A 26,116-nucleotide genomic window follows, 5' to 3' on the forward strand; every position below is an offset into this window, starting at 1 on the left:
ATGCCTTTGTGCACTGTGGATGATTTGAAAGACACATCTTGACAAGATTCCAACAATGGAATGCTTAGGAATTAAATCTTGTAGGAAGCCAAGAGAGAGGCAATGTGGTTTGAATGATAGCACATGAGATTGGGAATCAGGGGAAAGACAACATATTAAAATACCGGGTGGTCTCATCCTTCATAACAACTATACATACCGTCGTTTTAAAGTACATAAATCATTTAATGTTACCTATAGGTGAATGAAAATACATTTGTTTTCTTTGGGAGTTTATTCATTGATTGAAGAATTCTAGTGATACTTTTTACAAAGCTCTGGAGTTCTTGATTAGCCACCAACAAACTGAATAATTAAAACACTGCTTGGTTGCTATTTAGGTTTGCATCACTTATTTAATGGAACGGAATGAGGTATGCTGTAGGTGAAGTAATTATTTCCTATCTGGATATGTGGACAAATTAAAATCTTTTAAAAAATACGCACAGTGGGGGAAAAACAAAATACAATACAGCATATATCTGTGATGCAGCTTTGAATTGAAATGTTTCAAAGATATTCTGAAAAGACTAACAGAAATAAAGCAGAAAAATTTTTTTACTGCAGAAGGAAATGAGAAGCAGTGAGGCCTAATAGAAAGAGCTCGTGCCTGGGAGTCGGAGGACCTGGGTTCTAATCCTGATTCTGCCACTAGTCTATCTGACCTTCGGCAAGACACTTAACTTTTCTGTGCCTGTTATCTCATCTGTAAAGCGGGAATTAAGACTGATACATACTAAGTGCTTAACAAATATCAAAAAAAATTCCAATAGGAATATGGGGGTAATCTGAGTTGGTAAAAATTTTACAAAAACTGTGGGTTAGAAATGAACAAAGTATTTGGAGGAGAATCTTTGATCTTCAAACACTTCCTTGCTTTTCCCTTTTATGGCAGTAGCAAACTCTTCAATATAATCAGCCAAATTATTCAGGGAAAAAATTAAGTCAAGAGGTCAGGGGTGAGGGAGAAGGGGAGATCTTTCTCCAAACTTGTACAAAGAATGAGGCAGAATTCACAAAGACTAGTAAATCTAACTCTACATATTTACTAAACTCCTTCTCTAGTACTATAACTTTTCCTTTAGGCATTCTGGGAAAAAAACACTTGCACATATTATGTTGATGTGTTCTTTCTTTAACTAGTCCTATTAATAATTGTTCTTTGGCTCAAAGATGATGTTGGTGGTGGTAGATTGCATCCAAGAATGTGAGTGTCTTTCCCAGAGACTTTCAGACATGCACATTTTATCCATGACATTTTCTGGCCTTCTGCCATTCGGTGTGGATTCCTCAGACAAACAGTTAAGAGGGGGAAAGGTAACTATCCTAATTTTACACATACTCTCCTCCCTCACCCCACACCAAGGATTTTTTCTCCTTAGTAATTCATTTACATTGGATTTGGGAGGAGGATGCAACAGTGCCTGGAGAGCAGATTTGAAAGTTTAAGTGCAAAAATTTATCTCTGTACCACATTAATTTACTTTGGAATTTTCGAAGAGTTCTGTTCTTGGGCTTTAGTGTTCACAAATTTTATTTGGAGAAAATATTTACCTACATTGGAGGGAGTTGGGTGAGTGTAAAACTGGAATCCTGAGATGAAAGATACTATTAGAAGCCAAAAGTATTATTGACCACAAAATAGTCAAAAATAGTTTTCAAGTATTTCTACAGATTACAATAGATAATATCCTTGTTATCTTGTCTTGACCCTTGGGCTATTGATCTATCCAAAATGTACTATAAACAGCACTGGGATATAGAAAGTTTGGCTATGTTCAGGAAGTAAGGAATTCCATCTTGATTTCATTGAGTGAGTAGCAATAGCAAAGTAACTCATGTACCTATCATGTGAAAAGATAGTTCAAAATACCCTGCTGAGAAATTAATCTGACAGACAGTTGTCGTCCAGTGAATTAACTAATAAATGAAGCTACCCAGGGAATACAAATTCATTTTAAAATTGTGTTCTTTCTTTCAAAATCTGAGGAGCATTTTAAATATACAGGTTTACTTCTGCAAATGCAGTTGAAAAGACTGGGCAAACAGCTAGGCATGTTAATGATGACTGGGGAAAGAGCTTAAAGACTGCTGTTACCGAGTAACAAGAAATACCACACTGGATTCTTTACTATTTACTTTGACAGACCCGAATGTGCTTTAAGCATTCATTCAGACAAGGCTTTAGGGGATGAGGTTTGGTATTGAAATACTTGGTTCAGAATAAGAAATTATGAATATATGACATGGAATGAAGGTATGATAAAGGAATTCCCACAGGCACCTGTAGGTAGATAGTAATTACCAAACTGCATTGTTTGAGGCTGCAGGAGTGTCAGAATGATCCTGTCCTGAAGCTGGGCTGGCAGCTGGCACAGTTTCTGCCAAGTAAACCAAGTAAGAACACATATCTCACCACAAGACATTGGGCTCCATTCTATTAGTATCATATTTTCGACAGAAATAAAGTTAAGTAATTTCTGTCAGGCCAAATGCTGACTCAACAGACGGAGGTTAGCCTGTAGTTCCTCCTGTACTTGGAAGATTAGGGAGCTTGGCAGGAACAGCAGGAAAGGGTTGCCAAGAGAGCTTCCTTCTATTGTGCATGGAAAAGGAGATTAATTAAGGGAAATTAAAAAAGTAAAAAATAAAACCCCTCAAACCCCCAAAGTTTTCAAAAGTAACCAGTCATCCCTGTTAAGAATTCATCTAATGAATGTGCCAGTGGAAATTTCTATTTGAAGGTGGTAAATACCCACAGAGCATAGTTGGAGGCCAAGTTTTATATACTAAAAATGGGAAAATGTAAGTATAAAGTTCTTAAGTTGTACATCTATATGTTCAAAAGAGGACTAGCTGCAGCTTTCTAGGTTGAACAGATTGGTCTGGGTGAAGGAGAGGCCATTCAATATGACAGAAGGCTCTGCCAATTGTCAGCTTTGAGACTTTGGGCAAGTCACTTAACTTCTCTGTGCCTTAGTTACCTCATCTGTAAAATGGGGATAAAGACTGTGAGCCCCACATGGGACAACCTGATCACCTTGTAACCTCCCCAGCACTTAGAACAGTGCTTTGCATGTAGTAAGCGCTTAATAAATGCCATCATTATTATTACTATTAAGGCTGAACCTTCAAACTACTTAATGCAAAAGAATAACCAAAATGGCCCAATAAAAAGAAGGGATGAGAAAAGTTTGTCCAAACAGGCTCTGGGACTAGGGCCTGATACAAATTAGACAATATAAGCTCTGATAACACCTGCTAACATGAAACAGTCATTCCTTTCTCTAAATTCAGCCAGTAAAACATCTAACCAACTGAAACTACAGAAACAAACTCCCTTTCTAAACACAGAAAAAAACATTACACTTGAACACCACCTCATATTTCAACTCCAAGAGCTTCTACGAAGCGCCAACAATTTTTAAAGAATCACCTTTCAAGCTGCTAAACATCTCTGTGAGATAGGGAGGGAAGCAGATACTGTTCCTATTTACTGATGGAGCAGTAATGTCAGAGGAGAGATATCCTCTGAGAATGAGGGTCTGGAGCAACAGACATATTTGTTCCCACAAAGGTGGACTGCCAAAGCATATCCTTTTCCTTGCAGTGGTTCTGGGAATGGGAATATTGATTTGAGAAAGGGCCAATTTAAAACTGTCAGTGGTTTTGAAACAGCCCAGAAGCTAGTCTGCAGAGTTACCTTCCACACTTTTCTCTCCCCTCCACTGTTCCATATAAACTTGCCTTTCTACTTTGGATCACACCCTTTTCTCAAGCTTCCACCCTTGAAAGTGACTGATCTCCTGAAGTTCTCACTTGACCAACTCCGGTGACAGGGGTTTGCTTTGGCAATCTTCTTTTCTCAAGTTTTATTGCTAATCAAATATAAATGTAATTTGACTTAATCAGAATTTCCCTGTTAAAGAATCCTACCAAAAAAATAAATCTACTTGTGATCCAAGCCCTAACTAGCAACTGTGGAAAAGTGTAATTAGAAGCAGTTGTCAAGAAATGTGTCTTTCAAACAGAGTTTAAAGGCTAACCTTTAGCAGCAAGAAAAAAAAAATATTCATTTGCAGCTGGACCATGAAAGCTGGAATCCTAATAGCAAACACTTGCTCTGTAAGGATATTTTCCTACTAGCATGATAAACAGGCATGGTCCCTGAGGTAATATACAAATGCCACTTAATATGGGTTATTAATGTAATAAAACCTACCGTACCTTACAGTAAAATCATAGGAACAAGAGGCCAACAAAGAAGCGTGAAATGGTGAAAACTGCAAGAAAGACAAAATGTGCATTTACCTAAAGAGAAAACTCTGGGTATACAACTCACATGATGACAAATAAGGGTTAATTCAACTGTCAAGATGGGAATCACAAAATATCACACTGTTTTGTTGGGACAAAATAGAAGCTATGCAGTAATAACAGTGGCTTTAGCCAAGTGAGATTAGTTGCATGATAGCATTTCGTCTCATTAGAGCAGTGTCTATCAGCAACACCACATATTGAAGTTCTGTCACAGTTGACACTTCAAATTCTGTTTCTGAGAATCTTGTAACTTAAACATTGTTTCACTTTGAGTGGCAAACTGGTCTGGATTATAAATTAAGTCAAAGGCTTTTTTTGTGAAAACTGAGGCAGCCAGCTGATTTTTTTTGTTTTTTATTTTAGCTCAAGAAAATCTTCCCAAATTCTGGCACCCTGCCAATTTAAAAATTACGTTTTAAACATATTAAAGAAACCTTTAACCAAACCAACTTGAAATATGGGGCTACGACAAATATAGTACAAATTCTCAATTTTTTAATAACATAGATATTCATAAGTGTATAAAAACAAGTATTTCTAAGCAAAGATCAGTTGCCTTTTGTATATATTTTCTTTATCTTAAAGAATTAAATGGGGAAAATAAAAAATTCAATGGACTGTCTCATACATAAAACTTTCCAAAATATGCTTATTTACTTCAATCACTAAAATAATTGGTTTAGTTAGGAAAATTACTGAGAATACATCTTCCTTTACGTAAGAAGAGGCAAGCACTTTCCCTTAGCTATCAGGCTCCCCCGCCCCGCCCGCCCTGCATTTAAGTGCAATTACCTCTGATATGAAGCATGACACCTACTTATCAACTCTCTGCAAAATACCTAACAGATATAAGAAACAGGATAGAGCTCTTCTTATAGCAATACAAACCCTCTGGGCATTGTTATCAAATGAGCCAAAAGCAAAGGGACTTTTAAATAGGCAGAACATAATTACTGAAGTGGAAATTAGGTCAAGGAGCCCAGCCCTTGCCAAACATGACATATAGTCTTTCAAATGATGGCAAACCTGGGGCCTACTGAAGAAAGTACATATAAGGCTGGGAGTCAGAAGACCTGGGTTCTATTCCCAGCCAGCTTAACCTATCTAGGCCTCAGTTTTTTTTTCCACCTAAAATGGTGACAAAACAGATTGTGAGCTCTGTGTAGGGATAGGGAGTAAACTGATGGTCTTGTATTTACCTCAGCGTTTAGCACCTAGTAAGTGTAAAATAAATTACACCAAAAACTGAACTGCACTATGGCAGTTTAGGAGATGTTTGTTGCCAGGCATAATTTTGGTTACTGTAGAGATGCAATTAACCATAGCAAAGGCGGTCCCAAGCCCCACAAATCAGGAGCAATTAAATTATGAAGCCCTGGAGGTGTTTCTGGGTCCCTCAGGCCACCCCAGGGACGCAGGGCGGTCAGTCAATTGTATATATTGAGTCCTTACTGTGTGCTGGGCACTGTACTGTAGCACTTAGCACACTGCCTGGAACATAGTAAGTGCTTAGTGCTTAACACATACTATAATTATTATTACTGAACACTTGGGACAATGTAACAGACTCATTCCCTGCCCACAACAAGGTCTGGGGTAGCCCCCTGAACTTGCAGGTACCATTCTTGCTGGATCCAGCTTCTGATCTGGGGTAATCCTGGCAGTTCTGACTCAGCTCCAAAAAGGTGGAGGGAAGAGGAAGGAGGCGGTTCTATCTCGACATATCTCATATCTGTGTTTATTACTTGGATGAAGAGGGGCTGGGCTGGATCAAAGTGGAAAGCCTCCGGGCCTCTCTTCATCTTGAATCCCCTTCAGACTACCTGAGGAAATCCAAAGCCACCTGGCTACTTGAGGGTTCAGATTCGGTTGACCAGAGGTTTCATTTTAGCTGCTGTTATCACCAACTGAATGTTTCTCCTTAGTCAATACTGGCCAATAAAGAGCTTTTTGGCAGTGCACAGATTTGCCCACATTGAAGTTCCACCTTGTGGAAAAACATATATAATAATTGATGGCATTTATTGAGTGCTTACTATGTGCAAAGCACTGTTCTAAGCACTGGGGAGGTTACAAGGTGATCAGGCTGTCCCACGGGGGGCTCACAGTCTTAATCCCCATTTTACAGATGAGGTAACTGAGGCACAGAGAAGTTGTGACTTGCCCAAAGTCATACAGCTGACAACTGGCAGAGCTGGGATTTGAACCCATGACCTCTGACTCCAAAGCCCATGCTCTTTCCACTGAGCCATGCTACTTCTCTATACTATCTATATATATGTAGATATACTCTATATATACTACTACACTTGTGCTTGCTCCAATTATATATAAATTTAAAATCTGCCCTAAAGCAAGAGAGGGAGAAGGAAAATCAACTTACTTTCACCCTTCGGACAGCATAGGAATGGCCGAGAAGTTCGAAAACGGGTTGTCGAACATTCCTCAAGTCCCAGCCTCTCAAGCTACAGTCAACGGCACCTGTTACCAGCAAGTTCTGGTAAAGGATTTAAGAAAAGAAAGAATTTACTATACTGATAGTCAGAGGCTTCATTAGTGCTAGGAATATTTATTCTGGTGTCAGGTAATACATGAGGTTATGAAAACAGAGTTATCTCTTGAAGCTTTATTTCAAAGGTGTCTGCCAAAAACTATTTGAATTACTGTGACTGATATTTTTCCAAACACTGACATTTAAAACATAACTAAGGTTAACTTTAAGCTTACACTGACTTCTCCTAAGGTCAGCATCATGATTGAAGGTCAGTGCAAATCTAAAGGGAAAATAAATCTTAAATAGAAGTCAACATAAGGGGTTCTGTATATGAAACAATACTACTCTGCTTTACTAGAAGGCAGTCAAGATGCAACTAGATTATGGTTTGCCTTTTTGGCCTCGTAAAGCACAATAATTAAGTGCTAACTATGTGCCAGGCATTGTAATAACAGAAACTGTAGTACTTGGTAACCGTTTATTATGTGCTAGGAACTGTACTAAGCATTGGGATAAATACAAGGATATTGAGTTGGACACAGTCCCTGTCCCACATGGGGCTCACAGACATAATTCCCATTTTACAGATGAGGTAACTGGGGCACAAAGAAGTGAAGTGACTTGCCTAAGACCACACAGCAGACAAGTGGCAGAGCTAGGATTAGAACCCAGGACCTTCTGACTCCGAGGCCTATGCTCTATCCACTATACCAGGCCTGTGCTCTATCCACTAAGTCACGCTGCTTCTCTGAGAACTGGGATGGATAAAGTCCATGTTCCACATGGGGTCTTTATCCCCATTTTATAGGTGAGGTAACTGAGACACAAGTGAAGTGACTTGCCCAAGGTCACAGAGCAGACAAGTGACAGAGACGGGGTTAGAATCAAGGTCCTTTGGACTCTCAGGCCCATGCTCTATCCACTAGGCCATGCTGCTTCTCAAGCTTCAAACATACAAATCAGAACAAAGTCCGGATTTAAGAAAGGATCCCATGTTTCTTCTCTAGCTTTTTTATGTTCTTAAATTTAATTTGCCTTAAATTTAATTTAGCTGTTTGGTTAATGGAAGCATAACAAAAAAAATCTGAACCCTTAAGAACATCATGTGAAATGCAAAGGGTGCAAACAATTTTACTAGGGTTTGTAATTTTTAAAAGATTACACTTATTTCTGACTCTCAAAATGAGGATTCAGGTGTTGGGTATTTTAGAAAAATCTACTTGTGAATTATGCAGTCATTCCCACTGACAAATGTTTTATAGTTTGATTTGCAGGTACTATCTGGGATATTTGTTAAACACTTTTTACGTACCAAGCGCTTTACTAAGAGTTGGGGTAAATGCAAGATAATCATGTCCCATGTGGGGCTGACAGTCTAAGCAGGAAGGAGAATAGGCACTGAATCCCTATTTTGCAGATGAGGGACCTGAGGTACAGAAAATTGAAGTAACTTTCCAAGGTCACCCAGCAGGTATATGGTGGAGCAGGGATTCGAACCCAGGTCCTCTGACTCGCAGGCCTGTGCACTTTCCACTAGGGAATGTTTCTACAAAATAGTCTTTTTCCCCAACTCAATTTCAAGGTTTTGAAAACTCATTCATGTCAGATGTTTAAACTGCTCTCTGCAGAATTAATTGTGCATTTTTAGATTTTGCTATTGGATTTTTATAATTCCACTTTTAGGCTAAGGATGCTGTGTTCACAACTGACTCAATTTTTCTATCCTTAACTGACACTCTGAAATGGCCTGGAATTCAGCTTGGACAAAAAGAGGTTGTCTGAAGCTTTCCATGGATTTTACAACTATCCAATGCTTCCAAAAAGGCAAATTGAGCCCTATAAGTGTAATAAGGAATGGACGAAATAGAAAATTCAAAAAAACTAATGGGCTGTCAAATTAAAAATGAGAGGCTGGCAAGGCCTACCAAGTTTATTAGCTGATTAACCATCTGGCTGGAAAGTTTAAAAAGAAATAAAAGAAATGATGGATGTAAACTTAGAGGAAAAGGAACAAGAGAGAAAAGAGTAAGTCTTTTGCAGTACCCTAATAGCTATTTTCCAGTCCAGGCTGCACACAGCAGAGGAAGGAGGAATCAGGGTAATTAGAAAAGCAAGTTGGGAAAGACAACTCAGAGCAGTGGCAGATAAGATTGGAAGCTTGCAAATGAGCAAAGTGGGAAAGGGGTTAGCATCAGGTGAGAGCACCAGAGGGGACAGACAGGGTTGATCCACTGAGAATGAAAAGCAGAGAAAAAGCATTGGAGTAGGGATGGGGATGCCCTACTGAGAGCTCACCTCCTCCAGGAGGCCTTCCAGACTAAGCCCCCTCCTTCCTCTTCCCCTCCTCCCCCTCTCCCCCGCCTTACCTCCTTCCCCTCCCCACAGCACCTGTATATATGTATATATGTTTGTACATATTTATTACTCTATTTTACTTGTACATATTTATTCTATTTATTTTATTTTGTTAATATGTTTTGTTTTGTTGTCTGTCTCCCCTTCTAGACTGTGAGTCCGCTGTTGGGTAGGGACCGTCTCTATACGTTGCCAACTTGTACTTCCCAAGTGCTTAGTACAGTGCTCTGCACACAGTAAGCACTCAATAAATACAACTGAATGAATGAATGAATGAACCAGTCGGGGGGAAAAAAAGCCAAATGAGGGCAACTGCAAATGGATGGGAAAGAAGGAGAGAAATCCAGGAATTTAGGTTTCTCATAAAATGTGTTCCAGCTGTCAAATTGGGAATTAATGCGCACCCTCCCAGCTCCCCCCAAAAAATCTGTGCTACTGAATTTGAGAATTTCTAATCTGTATAGCACTGGGTGCTCTTTAATACATTAATTTTACACCATTCATTAAATCGTATTTATTGAGCACTTACTGTGTGCAGAGCACTGTACTAAGTACTTGGAAAGTAAAATTTGGCAACAGATAGACACTTCCTATCCAACAATGGGCTCACAGTCTAGAAGGGGGGAGAAGGACAACTAAACAAGTAGAGAGGCATCAATAGCATCAAATAAATAAATAGAATTATATATACACATCATTAATAAAATAAATAGAATAATAAATATGTACATATATACACAAGTGTTATGGGGAGGGGGTAGGGCAGAGGGAGGGAGTAGGGGCAATGGGGAAAAGGAGCAGAGGAAAAGGGGAGCTCAGTCTGGGAAGGTCTCCTGGAGGAGGTGAGCTTTCAGTAGGGCTTTGAAGGAGGGAAATGAGCTAGTTTGGTGGATGTGAGGAGGGAGGGCATTCCAGGCCAGAGGTAGGATGTGTGCTAGGGGTCGACAGTGGGACAGGTGAGAATGAGGCACAGTGAGGAGGTTAGCGGCAGAGGAGTGGAGGGTGCGGGCTGGGCTGTAGGAGTGAAGGGAGGTGAGGTGGGAGGGGGCAAGGTGATGGAGATCTTTGAAGCCAATAGTGAGGAGTCTTTGCTTCAGACGAAGGTTGACAGGCAACCACTGGAGATTTTTGAGGAGGGGGATGACATGCCTGGAGCATTTCTGTAGAAAGATAATCCAGGCAGCAGAGTGAAGTATAGTCTGAAGTGGAGAGAGAGAGGAGGTTGGGAGATCGGAAAGGATGCTGATGCAGTAATCCAGTCGGGATATGATGAGTGATTGTACTAATGTGGTAGTGATTTGGATGGAGAGGAAAGGGCAGATCTTGGCGATGTTGTGAAGGTGAGACTGGCAGGTTTTGATTACAGATTGGATGTGTGGGGTGAGTGAGAGAGAGTGGAGTCAAGGATGACACCAAGGTTGTGGGCTTGTGAGACAGGAAGGATGGTAGTGCCGTCCACAGTGACGGGAAAGTCACAGAGAGGACAGGATTCGGGAGGGAAGATAAGGAGCTCAGTCTTAGACATGTTGAGTTTTAGGTGGCAGGCGGACATCCAGGTGGTGATGTTCTGAAGGCAGGAGGAGATACGAGCCTGGAGGGAGGGAGAACAGGGGAGGAGATGTAGATTTGGGTATCATCTGCATAGAGATGACAGTTGAAGACTTAGGAGCAAATGAGTTCACCAAGGGAGTGAGTATAGAGTATGTCCTATAATAATAATAATTATGGCATTAAAGCGCTTACTATGTACAAAGCACTGTTCTAAGCGCTGGGGGGATACAAGGTGATCAGGTTGTCCCACGTGGGGCTCACAGTCTTAATCCCCGTTTTACAGATGAGGGAACTGAGGCTCAGAGAAGTTAAGTGACTTGCCCAAGGTCACACAGCAGACATGTGGTGCAGCCGGGATTTGAACCCATGACCTCTGACTCCAAAGCCTGTGCTCTTTCCACTGAGCCACGCTGCTTCTCTGGATTTATATCCTTTATCCTATGTGAACATCCACTGGACATTAAGGTAATCTAACCATTTCCCCTAAACTTGGGATGTTGTGTAGCTTCATGGACACAGCAAGGGCTAGGGGGTCAAGGCATTTGGGTTCAAATTCCAGCTCTGCCATGTAACTGCTGCGTGACCTTGGGCAAATTGCTTATCCTCGCTATGTCCCAGTTTCCTCATCAGTAAAATGGGAGCAAATAATTGTTCTCCCTCTCTTTTAGACAGTGAGCCCTATATAGGGAAGGAACTGTCTGATCTACCTATATTGTATCTATACCAGTGTTTTAGTATACTACTTGGTATTTTATAGGTGCTTTACAAATACCACAATTACCATTATTATTATCACTAACCCAAGATAAAATAGAGCATTTTACCATTGAAGAAAGGAAGCTAATTTAGAAGCTGGATGGTTTCAGACATAAATACCTCATTGTATTTGCACCAATCACAGGTCAAAATCTCTGCTTGATGAGCTGGGATCACAATTTTCACTCTTGCTGTCTTCACATCCCAAACCCTTAGAGTCTGATCCCCTGAAAAAAGGATTTTGAGTTAATCACTCTTCACTGCAATAAAATGCTCAAGGTTTGGTACAATGCTATTCACTCGAGGGTTTCTTGTTGATAATGATTACAATTTTCAAGCATAGCATTTAAATATTTTTTATGGTATTTGTTAAGAATTTACTGTGTGCAGACACCGAAATAAGTGCTGGGGTACGTACAAGATAATCAGGTTGGACACAGTCCATGCCCCATATCCCACATGAGGCTCACAGCTTTAATCCCCACTTTACAGATAACTAAAGCACAGAGAAGTGAAGTGACTTTCCCAAGGTCACACAGCAGACAAAGGACAGGGCCAGGAACAGAACCCAGGGGTCTGACGACTTGACACCTGTCCACATGTTTTGTTGTCTGTTTCCCCCTTCTAGACTGTGAGCCCGTTGTTGGGTAGGGACTGTCTCTATATGTTGCCAACATGTACTTCCCAACCGCTTAGTACAGTGCTCTGCACACAGTAAGTGCTCAATAAATACGAATGAATGAATGAACCCAGGTTCTCTGATTTCCAGGCCTGTGCTCTTTCCACTAGGTATGCTGCTCCTCAATACTTTCCCATATTATTTAAAACTGTCCCTATCTACACTGTTAGTTTCTTTAATTGTTCATAAGAATTACAAGAGGTGAATGTGTCATTTTTAGACCAATCAACTAGGCACCTATGTACAGGCCGCTGTACTAAACGAGAGGACCTGATTCTTTGCTACTGACCCTCCTAGAGCCTGCTGATAGACTCTCCTACCTAGAGCCCCCTTTTAGACTGTGAGCCCACTGTTGGGTAGGGACTGTCTCTATATGTTGCCAACTTGTACTTCCCAAGCGCTTAGTACAGTGCTCTGCACACAGTAAGCGCTCAGTAAATACGATTGATTGATTGAGTAGGCCTTAAATGTCATATAGACTCAGAAGACTCAGCATTAATCGGGGAAGGTCCCTGGAGGAAATGTGACTTCAGTAGGGTCTTGAAGTGGGGGAGAGCTTAGTCTACTGGCCAGACCAACTGAAAAATAAAATCTGAAGCACTTTCGGAGCCTGAACAATCCTTCTTGACAGCTAAATTAACACAGAACTACATGATGTTAATCCAGTTACCAGGCTCAAAGATCAGAACCTTGTTTTGTAAGAATTATACGAGATATCTGTTGTTATATTTGGTAACAACAGATACCAAATGGGTAGGGACCATTTCTATATGTTGCAAACTTGTACTTACCAAGCGCTTAGTACAGTGCTCTGCACATGGTAAGCACTCAATAAATATGAATGAATGGTAAACTAGATTTTTAAGAAAAATATTTAGCTCTGTCAAAATAGTTTCAAAACGATCACTTTACAAATGCTCAATACCATATATGTTTAATAAAATGCTTACAATAATGCAGAAAAATTTTAAATATAGAAAATTTTGGAAAACAGTTCTAATAAATGGTATCTTAATATTTAAAAGTATAACCACACTTCAGAAGTACTGTACTTTGCTTAGATCCCTCCAGTTACTTTGCATGACTTTGGTTAACCCAGTCCTACTATTGCTTGAGTAGTCCCCTTAGATATCACCTTAGTTTTTATTCATTAGAAAATGGCTTCAAAAAATTAAATATGTTAACAGATATATTCTTCCAAATCCTTAGGCTTCATTATATGCCATCTTCTACTGATCATTTGAGAAAACCATCAGCTACTAAAAGCAATGATGGATGATGCTGTGTGGGTCAATGTTCATGATTTGGCTACACAGGATTATTGAAAAGATAAATGAAAAACAGTATCAATGAAGGTAGAGAGGTCAGAATGGGGTGTGGCTGCAAATCAAATTTACGAGACTAGAGGCTTTAAATTTCCAAAAGCAAAACTGGTATTAGAAGCTGATTCTGAAGGCAAGATATTATTATGGCTGTTCTTTAAATTGAAAAAAAGTTAACAAAAACTTTTTTAAATGCACTATTCAGCAATAATCTCACATGAAATATTTCCATCATTTTTTTTCCTCCTAGAACAAATAACTGCTGCAGAACATCAAGAAAATGAACTCAATTGAGAATTATTCAACCTAAAACCATGTCCCAGGGGCACATACCATATGCAACACAGTTATTTTTTACCATAGATAATTAACAGTAATGAAGCACAAGCAGCTTGAACAAAATACATTATTTTCCACTTTGGACTGCTACTTTACTTTTAAAAAGAAAGGATATTCAACTTTGTAATTCAAGTTTACTTAAATTTATTAAAAGGACCAGGCTCCACCAATTATCAAAACATTTTATTATGGATTGGGCTGAAAAATCCCTTTGACAGTTTGATGACCTTGAAAATTAAGTTCACCATTTAATTATATATTTGACACCTCTATCAGAACAGGAGAGGGCTTCAGTAATACAAAACTGATTTACTTTGCCTCTCCCAATATAAGCAAAGGGATGCAGTGAGGGGGTGACGGTCTGAACTTTGTCACTCAAGATCCTTTCAGTCAATCAATTGACCATATTCATTGAGTGCTCACCTAGTTCAGAGCACAAAACAGAGTTGGTCCGAGGTCTAGTTTTCTATGATTCAGCATACAGCTATCCATCAATCAATGACACTGTCCTAAGAGGTTGGGAGAATACAATAGAGTAGATTGGTAGAAACAATCCCTGCCCTTAAGGAATTTACAGTCTAGAGGGGGAGATGGGCATTAAAATCAGTTAATGATAGGGGAAATGGCAGAGTATAAGAATATGCATATGCTTTGGGGCTGGGGACAGGGTGAGTTTCAAATTCATTCTTTCAATCATATTTATTGAGTGCTTAGTGTGCAGAACACTGTATTAAGCACTTGGAAAGTACAATTCAGAAAACAGAGACAATCCCTGCCCACAGTGGGCTCACAGTCTAGAAGGGGGGAGACAAACATCAAAGCAACAGGTATCAATAGCATCAATATAAATAAATAGAATTACAGATTCATTCATTCATTCGTATTGAACACTTACTGTGTGCAGAGCACTGTACTAAGTGCTTAGATATATACACATCATTAATAAAATACAATAATAAATGTGTCCATATATATATACAAATGATGGGGGGGTAAAGCAGAAGGAGTGAGTGGGGGCTATGTGGAGTAGAGGGGGAACAGAGTAGAAGGGGGGCTTAGTTCAAGAAGGCCTCCTGGAGGAGGTGAGCTTTCAGTAGGGCTTTGAAGGGGGAAAATGTGCTAGTTTGGAGGATTTGAGCCACGTTATTATTATTATTATTATTATTATTATTATTATTATTTGAGGAGGGAGGGTATTCCAGGCCAGAGGTAGGATGTGGGCCAGGGGTCTACAGTGGGAGGAGGCACAGTGAGGAGGTTAGCACCAGAGGAGCGGAGTGTGCAGGATGGGCTGTAGAAGGAGAGAAGGGAGGTGAGGTCAGTGGGCAAGATGATGGAGAGCTCTGAAGCCAATAGTGAGGAGTTTTTGCTTGATACGGAGGATGATGGGCAACCACTGGAGATTTTTGAGGAGGAGAATGACATGCCCAGAGTGTTTCTGTAGAAAGATAATCCGGGCGGCACAGTGAAGTATAGACTGTAGTGGGGAGAGACAGGAGGTTGGGAGATCAGAAATGATGCTGATGCAGTAGTCCAGTTGGGATATGATGAGTGATTGTACTAAGGTGGTTGTGGTTTGGATGGAGAGGAAAGGGCAGATCTTGGTGATGTTGTGAAGGTGAGACTGGCAGGTTTTGATGACTGACTGGATATGTGGGGTGAATGAGAGAGCGGAGTCAAAGATGACACCAAGGTTGCAGACTTGTGAGATGGGAAGGATGGCAGTGCTGTCCATAGTGATGGGAAAGTCAGGGAGAGGACAGGGTTTGGGAGGGAAGATAAGGAGCTCAATCTTGGACATGCTGAGTTTTAGGTGTCGGGAGGACATCAGTGTTAAAGGGGTACACATACCCAAGCGCACAGGCAATGCAGAGGGGGTGGTGAAATGAGGGGTTAGTAAGAGGAGGCCTCTTGGAGGAGATGTGACTTTTAGTAAGTCTTTGAAAAATGGGGAGAATCTGTTGGATACAAAGGGGTCAGTGGTGAGGAAGATGAGTTTGAGGTACAGTGAGTAGCTTGGTGTTAGAGGTGCAAAGTTTGTGGGCTGGGTTGTAGTGGATTCATGAGATAAGCTACGAGGTGGAGAGTTAAATTGAAAAAAAAATAAGAGATATCTGCACTCCAACCATAACCTTGCGCACAAGTGCTTGATAAATACCACTGATGATGAAGTTTGTCTAAAGATCCTCCTATAACCTTAGGATTACTCCAACCATAACCTTGCGCACAAGTGCTTGATAAATACCACTGATGATGAAGTTTGTCTAAAGATCCTCCCATAACCTTAGGATTACCCTAATGCATTAGTGAACATGTACAACCTTGCACAGGGACAGAACAAGCAGTGATGTCAGTGTTAACCCTTAAGCAATGTGGCTCAGTGGAAAGAGCCTGGGCTTTGGAGTCAGAGGTCATGGGTTCAGATCCAGGCTCTGCCAATTGTCAGCTGTGTGACTTTGGGCAAGGCACTTAACTTCTCCGGGCCTCAGTTCCCTCATCTGTAAAATGAGGATTAAGACTGTGAACCCGCCGTGGGACAACCTGATCACCTTGTAACCTCCCCAGCACTTAGAACAGTGCTTTGCACATAGTAAGCGCTTAATAAATGCCATTATTATTATTAAGTCAGAGAGTGACCAGCAGTCCCAATCACACTGCACAGACACAAGGAGTATCCTCTTTTATGCCTTTTTGTTGTTCGCCTGCCTGGAACATTTTATCTTTTTGCCATCTTGTCTTTTGAAATGAGGCTGAAGAAGGGTGTAAATATATATCTAAGTAGAAGATGTTGCTGTTGCATTAAAGAAATAGAGTAGATGCTCTCTCAATATAAAATGTCCTCACTTTGGCCTTGGGTGTGAGTTATTTGCATACTATGTATTGTTCCAAAATTTATCTGGAGCTTAGTTCACCATCCTTGAAGAATACTTGAGAGAATTAATCCCTTTCCAATCACTCAGTTCTCAGGAAGAATGAACTTGAACAGAGACATTAGAGCACATGCTTTTTCTCAATCTACAGTTCTGGTCTGTGGTTCTTGACAAGTCTTTAGTCTTTTAGAGTATAAGTTCCTTGTGGGAAAGAGTTGCATCACTTTCTTGTCTTGTATTCCCCAAGAAGTTGGTACAGTGCCTTGCACCTAGCAGGAACTCAGAAAATGCTATTACTACATCAATCAATTGCATTTATTGAGCACTTACTATGTGCAGAGCACTGTACTGAGCACTTGGGAGGGTACAATATAACAATAGGAGTTGGCAGACATATTCCCTACCCACAAGAAGCTTCCAGTCTATTTCCACAGATTTTCTGCTCATAGCCTCTCCTTTCTTGAATGCATGCTAGTTTGCTGTAGTTATCTTCTTGTTTTCAGCTGTAATATATTGTCTGAAACATCCATCTGCTATGTGCTGTGTTCTCCACCCCCTTGTTTTCAGATGCACAATTTCAGCTCATTTGGGTATCCTACCACTATTCAGTTATTTTTCTCACATGTCCCATCCAGGGAATTGTGTTCGTGTGAGCATAACTGCAAAGCTAGAAGACTGAGTTTGGGGTTCTCCTGGTTCAAGGCACCTTTGGTTTTTGGCTTTCTGCAGCCACCTGGGCAATGATTTTCTATTTATCATGTGAGCTACCTTTTAAATATTAGAGATGGGACAAGGAGATAAGAGGGATGACTGTTCTTTCATTCAGGGCTACTGAGAGAATCTCAGCTGGAAGAATCAGGCTCATAAAAAAGATATGAAAGAAGAAAGAGTTAGCATGATCTACAGACAAAAGTACGGAACTGTATTCCTTGTTCTGTCACTGATTAGCTGAGTGACCCTGGGCAAGTATTTTAACTTCTATGTGGCTCAGACAATAATACCTGCCTCTCTTCCTCATGGTAAACCTAGGACATTAAGTGAGAAAACAGAGGTGAAACTGCTTTGAGTTTTTGCATGCATCACTTTTGTTGTTTATACTATACGAAGTGATTTTTTTTGTTCTGAGCATAAAAAGAAGTGCTGGATACAAGGGCATATGAAACAGTAAGCTCCTCTATGTATAAGAGGAATTTCCATGAATGGGGCATTTAAATTCCAAAACAAAGAGCTCGGCATTAAAGACAAGGTGTAGCTTTCAATCTTCAATGTGAAAGATACCTCGTGAAAGACTTACCAAATGAGCAAAAAATGGTATTTATCAATATGGCCTTCAACTAAAGCCTTAGACAAGAGTATGTGTTACAGCAATAAAAAATGGCACTCAACTTAGTGCTTAATGAGCCTATATTCACTATACTCATGGAATTGAATTGGCTGCTTTAATGATTGAAAGGATGGTAGCAATGCAGCAACTAATGTCCTCCTGGAAATCGGTGGTGTGATTGTGTTCAACTTTCCTGGCATTAGTCCGCCTCTATTTGAGAAACCACATACAGGCCTTATTATTTCTCTTAAAGAGTCGTCACTTTTAATAAAACATCACATCGCTGCCTTGGTTAATTTAAGGGCAGTAACAATGACTTGCTGCTGGGGAAGAAGTGTTTCCATAGCGAGTGAGGGCTGGAGGGCTGGAGCCTTTTGCTCTAGAGTGGCTAAGGATCACTGATCTAGCTGATTTACGTTTGCTTTACAGTAGCTTCTGGCGTGTTCATTTGGCACCTTCTCCCGGTCACTTTATTCTCCAGGTAGACAAGGGCCCTTCTGGACAAATGGCCCAGTGACTCATTAAACCCTTTTAGCCCCCTGGCCATTTTTATTTATGTCATTTCTTTAATCACATTTTCCAGCTGACTGGGCCTTCGTTGTCAAGCCAGACACTGATCAGGCCCCTGTGATGGTGCAGCTGGCCACCTGAATTCTCATCTTAGCTTATCGGGTCTAAAACCGTCCCTGCCTTTGGAAAAGAATTTATTGAAATCCTCAGTGATACAAAGGAAGTGCTGGAGGTTAATATGTTTGAGTTCAAATAACAGGTAAGAGGCAGTTGAGTAAGGAGATTAGGGGCAAAACACTTGCAAGCCACTATAAGAGCACAGTCAAGTGCATCCTGTTGCCCTAATCAAAGTGAGTGTATTAGACAATGAATAAATTAATTTGATTGAAATGCCAGTCGAGCAGGTCTGGTTTGGTTTTTTTTTTAAGGTGGAACCACCTTTACGGTATAGAATGTTCCTGGATTTTCATCTTGACATATAGTATAGGATCTGAAATGCCGATAACTTAGTTTCTGTAGCTCAAAAGAAAAATCGCTATTGGAAGCACTTTATATTTTGTAAATGACTTAGTTATTTCCCAAATGATTATTTTCTTGGAAAACTAATTCTAATACTAAAAATACCAATGATGGCATTTGTAAAGAGCTAAGTGCCAAGCCCTGTGGTAGATGCACGATCATCAGATTGGACAAGCCCCTGTCCCGTGCAGGGTTCAGTCTAAGGATAAGGAAGAAGAGATATTTAATCTCCATTTTACAGATGGGAAAACGAGGCACAGAGAAGTTTGGTGACTTGCCCAAGGTCATACAGCGGAGAAGTGGTGGAACTAAGATTAGAGCCCAGATCCCCTCATTCCTAGTCTCGTGATCTTTCCACTAGACCACACTGCCTATGTGGAAAATGAACTTACTGCCTTAGTCACAGGTAATGTAGACTTTCAGATGGCATTTTTACTAATCCCTCACTGAGATCAACATATTGTTTTTCGCTAGAGTTACTAGACATGATCCGGGCCCTCAAGGAGCTCACAGTATAGTGAGAGGCAGACACGGAAATCATTTACACCTAAGGAGAAGTAGATATGTATATGGGTTAGCACTTAAATAGTGGAGCAAGTTAATATGTAAATATGATTTACAAATGTGATTTATGACTAATACCAACATAAATTACATAATGCATAAACAGTAAGTTTTTACATTTGAAAGTATATAGATATAAATCGATAAATATTAGTGATAGGTATGTAAACTCATTATGGGCAGGAACGTCCCTACTATTTCTGTCCAACTATACTGTGCCAAGAGCTCGTTACAGTGTTCTACACATAGTAAGCGCTCAATAAATACCACTGATATGGATATGTCTGTCTTGTCTTAGTAATTGTCTGATACCATTTGAAAATTTTACTGCTTCGATTTAATAAGCACTGGACTGTGGCCCTGAAGATTTAAATTTTTCCTGCAGAGTGAAGTGCCTGTAGATTAAAATATAAACTGTTACCCATTCTCTAGATGAAACATTTTGGCAAGGTTTTAATTTTCTAAGAGAAAAATCCCACAAAAGGATGCAGGGGTTGCATGATTAGGGACTGTCTCCATATGTTGCCGACTTGTTCTTTCCAAGCGCTTAGTACAGTGCTGTACACACAGAATACGCTCAATAAATATGATTGAATGAATGATTAGGACACATTAATATGGTATTTACTAAGTACTATGCGCCAGGCACTGTACCAAGCACTACAGTAGATACAAGTTAATCAGTTTGGACTCAGTCCATGTTCTTCATGGGGCTCACACTATTAATCCCCTTTTTACAAATGAGGCATAGAGAAGTTAAGTGATTTGCCTAAGGTCGCGCAGCAGACAAGTGGCGGAGCTGGGATTAGAACCCAGGTCCTTCTGACCCCAAGGCATGCACTCTAAGCAGCGTGGCTCAGTGGAAAGAGCATGGGCTTGGGATTCAGAGGTCATGGGTTCTAATCCCGGCTCTGCCTCTTATGAGCTGTGTGACTTTGGGCAAGTCACTTAATTTCTCTGGGTCTCTGTTACCTCATCTGTAAAATGGGGATTAAGACTGTGAGCTCCATGTGGGACAACCTGATTACCTTGTATCTCCCCCAGCACTTAGAACAGTGATTGGCACATAGTAGGCACTTAACAAATACCAAAATTATTATTAGGTCATGTTGCCTTGCTATTGCTTCTCTCTTCCCTCCTTCAAAGCCCTACTGAAGGCACACCTCCTCCAAGAGGCCTTCCCAGACTAATCCCCCTTTTCCTCAGCTCCCCCTCTCTTCTGTGTCACCTCGACTCACTCAGGAAGGATGGTAGTGCCGTCTACAGTGATGGGAAAGTCAGGGAGACGACAGGGTTTGGGAGGGAAGATAAGGGGTTCAGTCTTGGACATGTTGAGTTTTAGAAGATGGGCAGACATCCAGATGGAGATGTCCTGAAGGCAGGAGGAGATACAAGCCTGGAGGGAGGGAGAGGGAATAGGGGTGGCGATGTAGATTTGGGTGTCACCAGCGTAGTGATGACAGTTGAAGCCGTGGGAGCCAATGCGTTCACCAAGGGAGTGAATATAGATGGAGAACAGAAGGGGACCAAGAACTGACCCTTGAGGAACCCCTACGGTAAGGGGATGGGAGGGGAAGGAGGAACGGCCAGAGAGATATGAGGAGAACCAAGAGAGGACAGAGTCTGTGAAGCCAAGGTTGGATAGTGTGTTGAGGAGAAGGGGGTGGTCCACAGTGTCAAAGGTAGCTGAGAGGTCGAGGAGGATTAGGATAAGTACGAGCCGTTGGATTTGGCAAGAAGGAAGTCATAGGTGACCTTTGAGAGGGTAGTTTTGGTGGAGTGGAGGGGATGGTAGCCAGATTGGAGGGGGTCTAGGAGGGAGTTTGAGTTGAGGAATTCGAGGCAGCGAGTGTAGACGACTCGTTCTAGGAATTTGGAATGGAAGGGTAGGAGGGAGATAGGGTGATAACTAGAAGGGGCAGTGGGGTTAAGATAGGGGTTTTTTAGGATGGGGGAGTCATGGGCATGTTTGAAGTCAGAGGGGAAGGAACCAGTGGAGAGTGAGTGGTTTAAGATGGAAGTTGAGGAGGGGAGAGGCAAGAGTTTTCATAAGATGAGAGGGAATGGGGTCTGAAGCACAGGTGGATGGGGTGACACTTGAGAGGAAGGAGGAGATCTCATCTGAAGATACTACGGGGAAGGATGGGAAAGTAGTGGAGAGATACGAAATAATAATAATAATCGTATTTGTTAAGCGCTTACTATGAGCAAAGCACTGTTCTAAGTGCTAGGGAGGTTACAAGGTAATCAGGTTGTCCCACGGGGGGCTCACGGTTTTAATCCCCATTTTACAGATGAGGGAACTGAGTTAAGTGACTTGCCCAAAGTCACACGGCTGACAGTTGGCAGAGCAGGGATTTGAACCCATGACCTCTGACTCCAAAGCCTGGGCTCTTTCCACTGAGCCATGCTGCTTCTCCAAACTAAACATGTCACAAAACTCGTCTTCCCATCCAAAGCCTCTCCTCCCCCTGTCTCTCTCATCACTGTTGATGATACAATTATACTCCCTTTCTTGCAGCCCCATAACCTTGGCATTATCCTTGACTCCTCTCTCATTCAACCCGCATATTCAATCTATTTCCTAATCCTGTTGGGTCTACCTTCACAATATTGCAAAAATCCAACCTTTCCTCTCCATTCAAACTCACACTTGATGAATACTTCATCAGCCTCCTTGCTGACCTCCCTGCTGCCTGTCTCTCCTCACTTCAGTCCATACTTCACTCTACTGCCCATACCATTTTTCTACGAAACTTAATTCCACATTTCTGCAATTGATTGTACTTACTGAGTACTTACTGTGTGCAGGGCACTGAAATAAGTGCCTGGGAGAGCACAGCATAACAAAGTAGGATGATACATTCCTCAAGAACCCCCAGTGTTTGCCCATCCACTTCCATATAGAACAAAAACTCCTTATCAGCTTAAAGCTCTCAATCAGCTTCCCCCTTCTACCTTACCTTGCTGATTTCCTACTATAGCCCAGTATGCATACTTAGCTCCTCTAATATCAACATATGCACTAAACTTTGATTTCATCCATCTTGCCACAATCCTCTTTCCTTCTGGCCTGGAACTCCCTCCCTGTCCACACATGACAGACTATCACTCTCCCCACCTTCCAAGTCTTATTAGAATTACATCTCCTCCAAGAGGCCCTCCTTGATTCAAGCCCTCTTTTTCCCTATTCCCTTTGCCCTTCTGCATCACCTCTGCACTTGGATCTGTACCCTTTAAGCCCTTGATATTCACCCCATCTTCAGCCCCATAGCACTTATGTATATACTTGTAATTAATTTATTTAGATGAATGTTGCATTCCTCTCTAGACTGTTGTTGTGGGCAGGGAACATGTCAGCCTACTCTGTTCTGTTGTATTCTCCCAAGTGCTTAGAACAGTTTTTATGGTGCACACAGTAAGTGCTCAATAAATATTGACTGACTGACATATGTACAGGAGTTTTTGATACCAATATCTTTGTTGCTTTAACGTATATTTAGTAGATTAGAAAGAGCCTCAACCACATAAATCAGTCACTCTCTCACCCCCAAAACAAGGTCCCCAAAATGCATCTTATTAAATACAATCCAGAGTTTGTCATGTAGCGCAGATGTCCTATTCTCTATGTCCAGTACCACTATCACACATACCTTGCTATACAAAAGATCCATGGGAAAAGAGACGATATATATTATTTAGAATAAACAAAGAGCTTGAAATGCATACTGGCCTGACATTTAAATAAAACCAAATGCATTTGCTTTCGATCTTTTCATACTTAAGCTCAGTCAATGCTAGAATTCACACAAATAATTACATAACATGAAAATCCTAGCACATTAAATTAATCATAATTTACCATGAGAGCACACAAAATCTCCAGAACAAAGGAATGTAAAAATCTACCCAGAACTTCCAGAGTTCTCTTAAAGATAAACCTGTATTCTTATTAAATTTATATTGTTCTCAATACCAATGAATGTTCTTAAAATATAATTTCTTATTGTTTTTGCTAGGCACATTTCAGAATGAAATGACTTGACCTTTAAGGAGTCACTACACTAGGCCAATAATTCATTTCTGGTCCCTAAAATTAGTCCTTGACTTGGCTGTTTAGAGAGCCAAAGGTCAGGGCTATATTAAAAAAAAATCCCTAATTTAACTACCCAGATTACTGGAGGGTTTGTGTCAATTAGAGCATTTCTCATTATTACTAGCAAATATCCAGATGCTCAGATGCCAACCCCAGAAAGCGCCACTTCAGATTAATCACTTCAAAGGATATAATTATCGATATCATTAAGGGCAGAAATCCTTTAAAGGATGTAATTATCGATATCATCAAGGGCAAAAATCTGAGGTACTTATTCACTGCCTGTCAGAGTACAAAACCTACAGCTTGGGCAAGGATACTAAAAGTAGAAGATGTAGTAACCTGCCCTCAAGGAGCAAGGCTGCAGACATGGACTATGGCAAAAAATAAGCTTTCTTCATACCGGTCCTAACTCCAGCTGCTCTGATAGAGAAAGAGATGGTCCCTGCCAAAGATCCCAGTTTCTAGGCAGCCCAATATCATCTGCATAGATGGGCTCGATTAGCTCTTCTATTCTGCAGATGTTAGCATTTGAACCTTTTTCGTTTAGGTGATCACTGCCTTCGGAATACTTGGTTCAATTTTTAATGCGGATGACTTTCTGGAAGTGTCGACTTGTGGTTGGTTGGCGTGTGGGATTTGAACGAGAGTGAAGAATCAAGGACAGTGTCAAGAGCCCAGGTTTTAGAAACAGGGAGGACGGTGGTGTCAACTGTGATGGGAGAGTTGGTGAAGAAGGGAGGATTTAGGTGGGAAGATAATTTCAATCTATGACACTTGGAGAAATCTTGCTGGTAAGAGGAGATGTGAGATTGCAGATGAGGAGAAAGGTTGGGGCAAGTGAAAAAGATTTGAGAGTCACCCACAGAGAAGAAGGAAATAAAGCTGTGGGTGCGAATGAGCTCTCTTTGAAAGTGAAGAAGCAGCATGGCCTAGTAGATAGAACACAGGCCTGGGAGTCAGAAGGACCTGGGTTCTAATCCTGACTCCTCCACTTCTCTGCTGTGTGACCTTGGGCAAGTCATTTAACCTCTCTGTGACTCAATTGCCTCATCTGTAAAATGGGAATTAAGACGTGAGTCCCACATAATAATAACGGTATTTGTTAAGCGCTTACTGTGTGCCAGACACTGTACTAAGAGCTGGGGTGGAAACAAGCAAAGGGGACATAAGGGACAGGGACTGTGTCCAATCTGGCTTCCTTGTTTCTATTCCAGAAAAAAAAATGAGCGTAAAGCGAGAAGAACAGGGAGTCCAGAGCAGAGCCTGGGGGAGACACGCACGATTAGGGGATGAGAGGTGGAAGAGGAGTCAGTGAATGAGATGAGGAGAATGCCAAGAGAAGTAGGAGGAAAACCAGGAGATAATTTTATTGGTGAAACCAAAGTAGATAGCATTTCCAGGAAGAGAGAAGACTCCATAATGTCAGAGGAGCAGCATGGTGTAGTGGATACAGCACAGGCCTGAAAGTCAGAAGGTCATGGATTCTAATCCCAGCTCTGCCACTTGTCTGCTGTGTGACCATGGAGAAGTCACTTAACTCCTCTGTGCCTCAGTTACCTCATCTGTAAAACGGGGAGTGAGACTTTGAGCCCCACATGGGACAGGGACTGTGTCCAACCCAATTTGCTTGAACCCACCCCAGCATTTAGTACAGTGCCTGGCACTTAGTAAGCACTTAACAAATACCTTAATTAGCAAATACCATAATTAGGAGGCTAAGAAGTCAGAGAGGATTAGTACGAAGCAGAGATCATTAGATTTGGTGAGGAGTGGGTCATTGATTATCCTGGAGAGTACAAGTCTTAGGTGGAGTGAAGGGAGCAGAATCCAAACTGTTGTGGTCAACAGTGGAATTGGAAACAAGGAAGTGAGGGCAATGCCTTGAGTGCCATTTGTTCCAGGAGTCTGGACAGGAATGGGAGCAGGAAAATGGGGCAATACTTGTTGGCTGCAGTGCAATCAATCAATCAATCAATAGTATTTATTGAGCGCTTACTGTGTGCAGAGCACTGTACTAAGCGCTTGGGAAGTACAAGTTGGCAACATATAGAGACAGTCCCTACCCAACAGTGGGCTCACAGTCTAGAAGGGGGAGACAGAGAACAAAACCAAACATATTAACAAAATAAAATAAATAGAATAGATATGTACAAGTAAAATAAATAAATGGAGTAGTAAATATGTACAAACATATATACATATATACAGGTGCTGTGGGGAAGGGAAGGAGGTAAGATGGGGGGATGAAGAGAGGGGGCGAGGGGGAGAGGAAGGAGGGGGCTCAGTCTGGGAAGGCCTCCTGCAATCATAAGAAGGCTTCTTTAATATGGAAGAGACTTGAGCATGTTTGAAGGCATGGAGAAAAAAAGCTATCA

General features: G+C 41.1%; 1 protein-coding gene across 1 annotated transcript in view; it reads right to left on the bottom strand.

The window, feature by feature from the left end:
- PEX7 (peroxisomal biogenesis factor 7) overlaps nt 1-26,116 on the bottom strand; it is a 96,374-nt gene that overhangs the window by 28,030 nt on the left and 42,228 nt on the right. Inside the window, exons 6-8 of the mRNA XM_038741459.1 lie at nt 11,636-11,742; nt 6,743-6,856; nt 4,267-4,322 (exon numbers count right to left, since the gene is read on the bottom strand). Of these exons, the coding sequence (XP_038597387.1) occupies nt 4,267-4,322; nt 6,743-6,856; nt 11,636-11,742 (277 nt within the window). The remainder of the gene's footprint in view (nt 1-4,266; nt 4,323-6,742; nt 6,857-11,635; nt 11,743-26,116) is intronic.

Source organism: Tachyglossus aculeatus, chromosome 2 (genome assembly GCF_015852505.1).
Source record: "Tachyglossus aculeatus isolate mTacAcu1 chromosome 2, mTacAcu1.pri, whole genome shotgun sequence".
In the NCBI taxonomy this organism is placed as follows: Eukaryota; Metazoa; Chordata; class Mammalia; order Monotremata; family Tachyglossidae; genus Tachyglossus; species Tachyglossus aculeatus.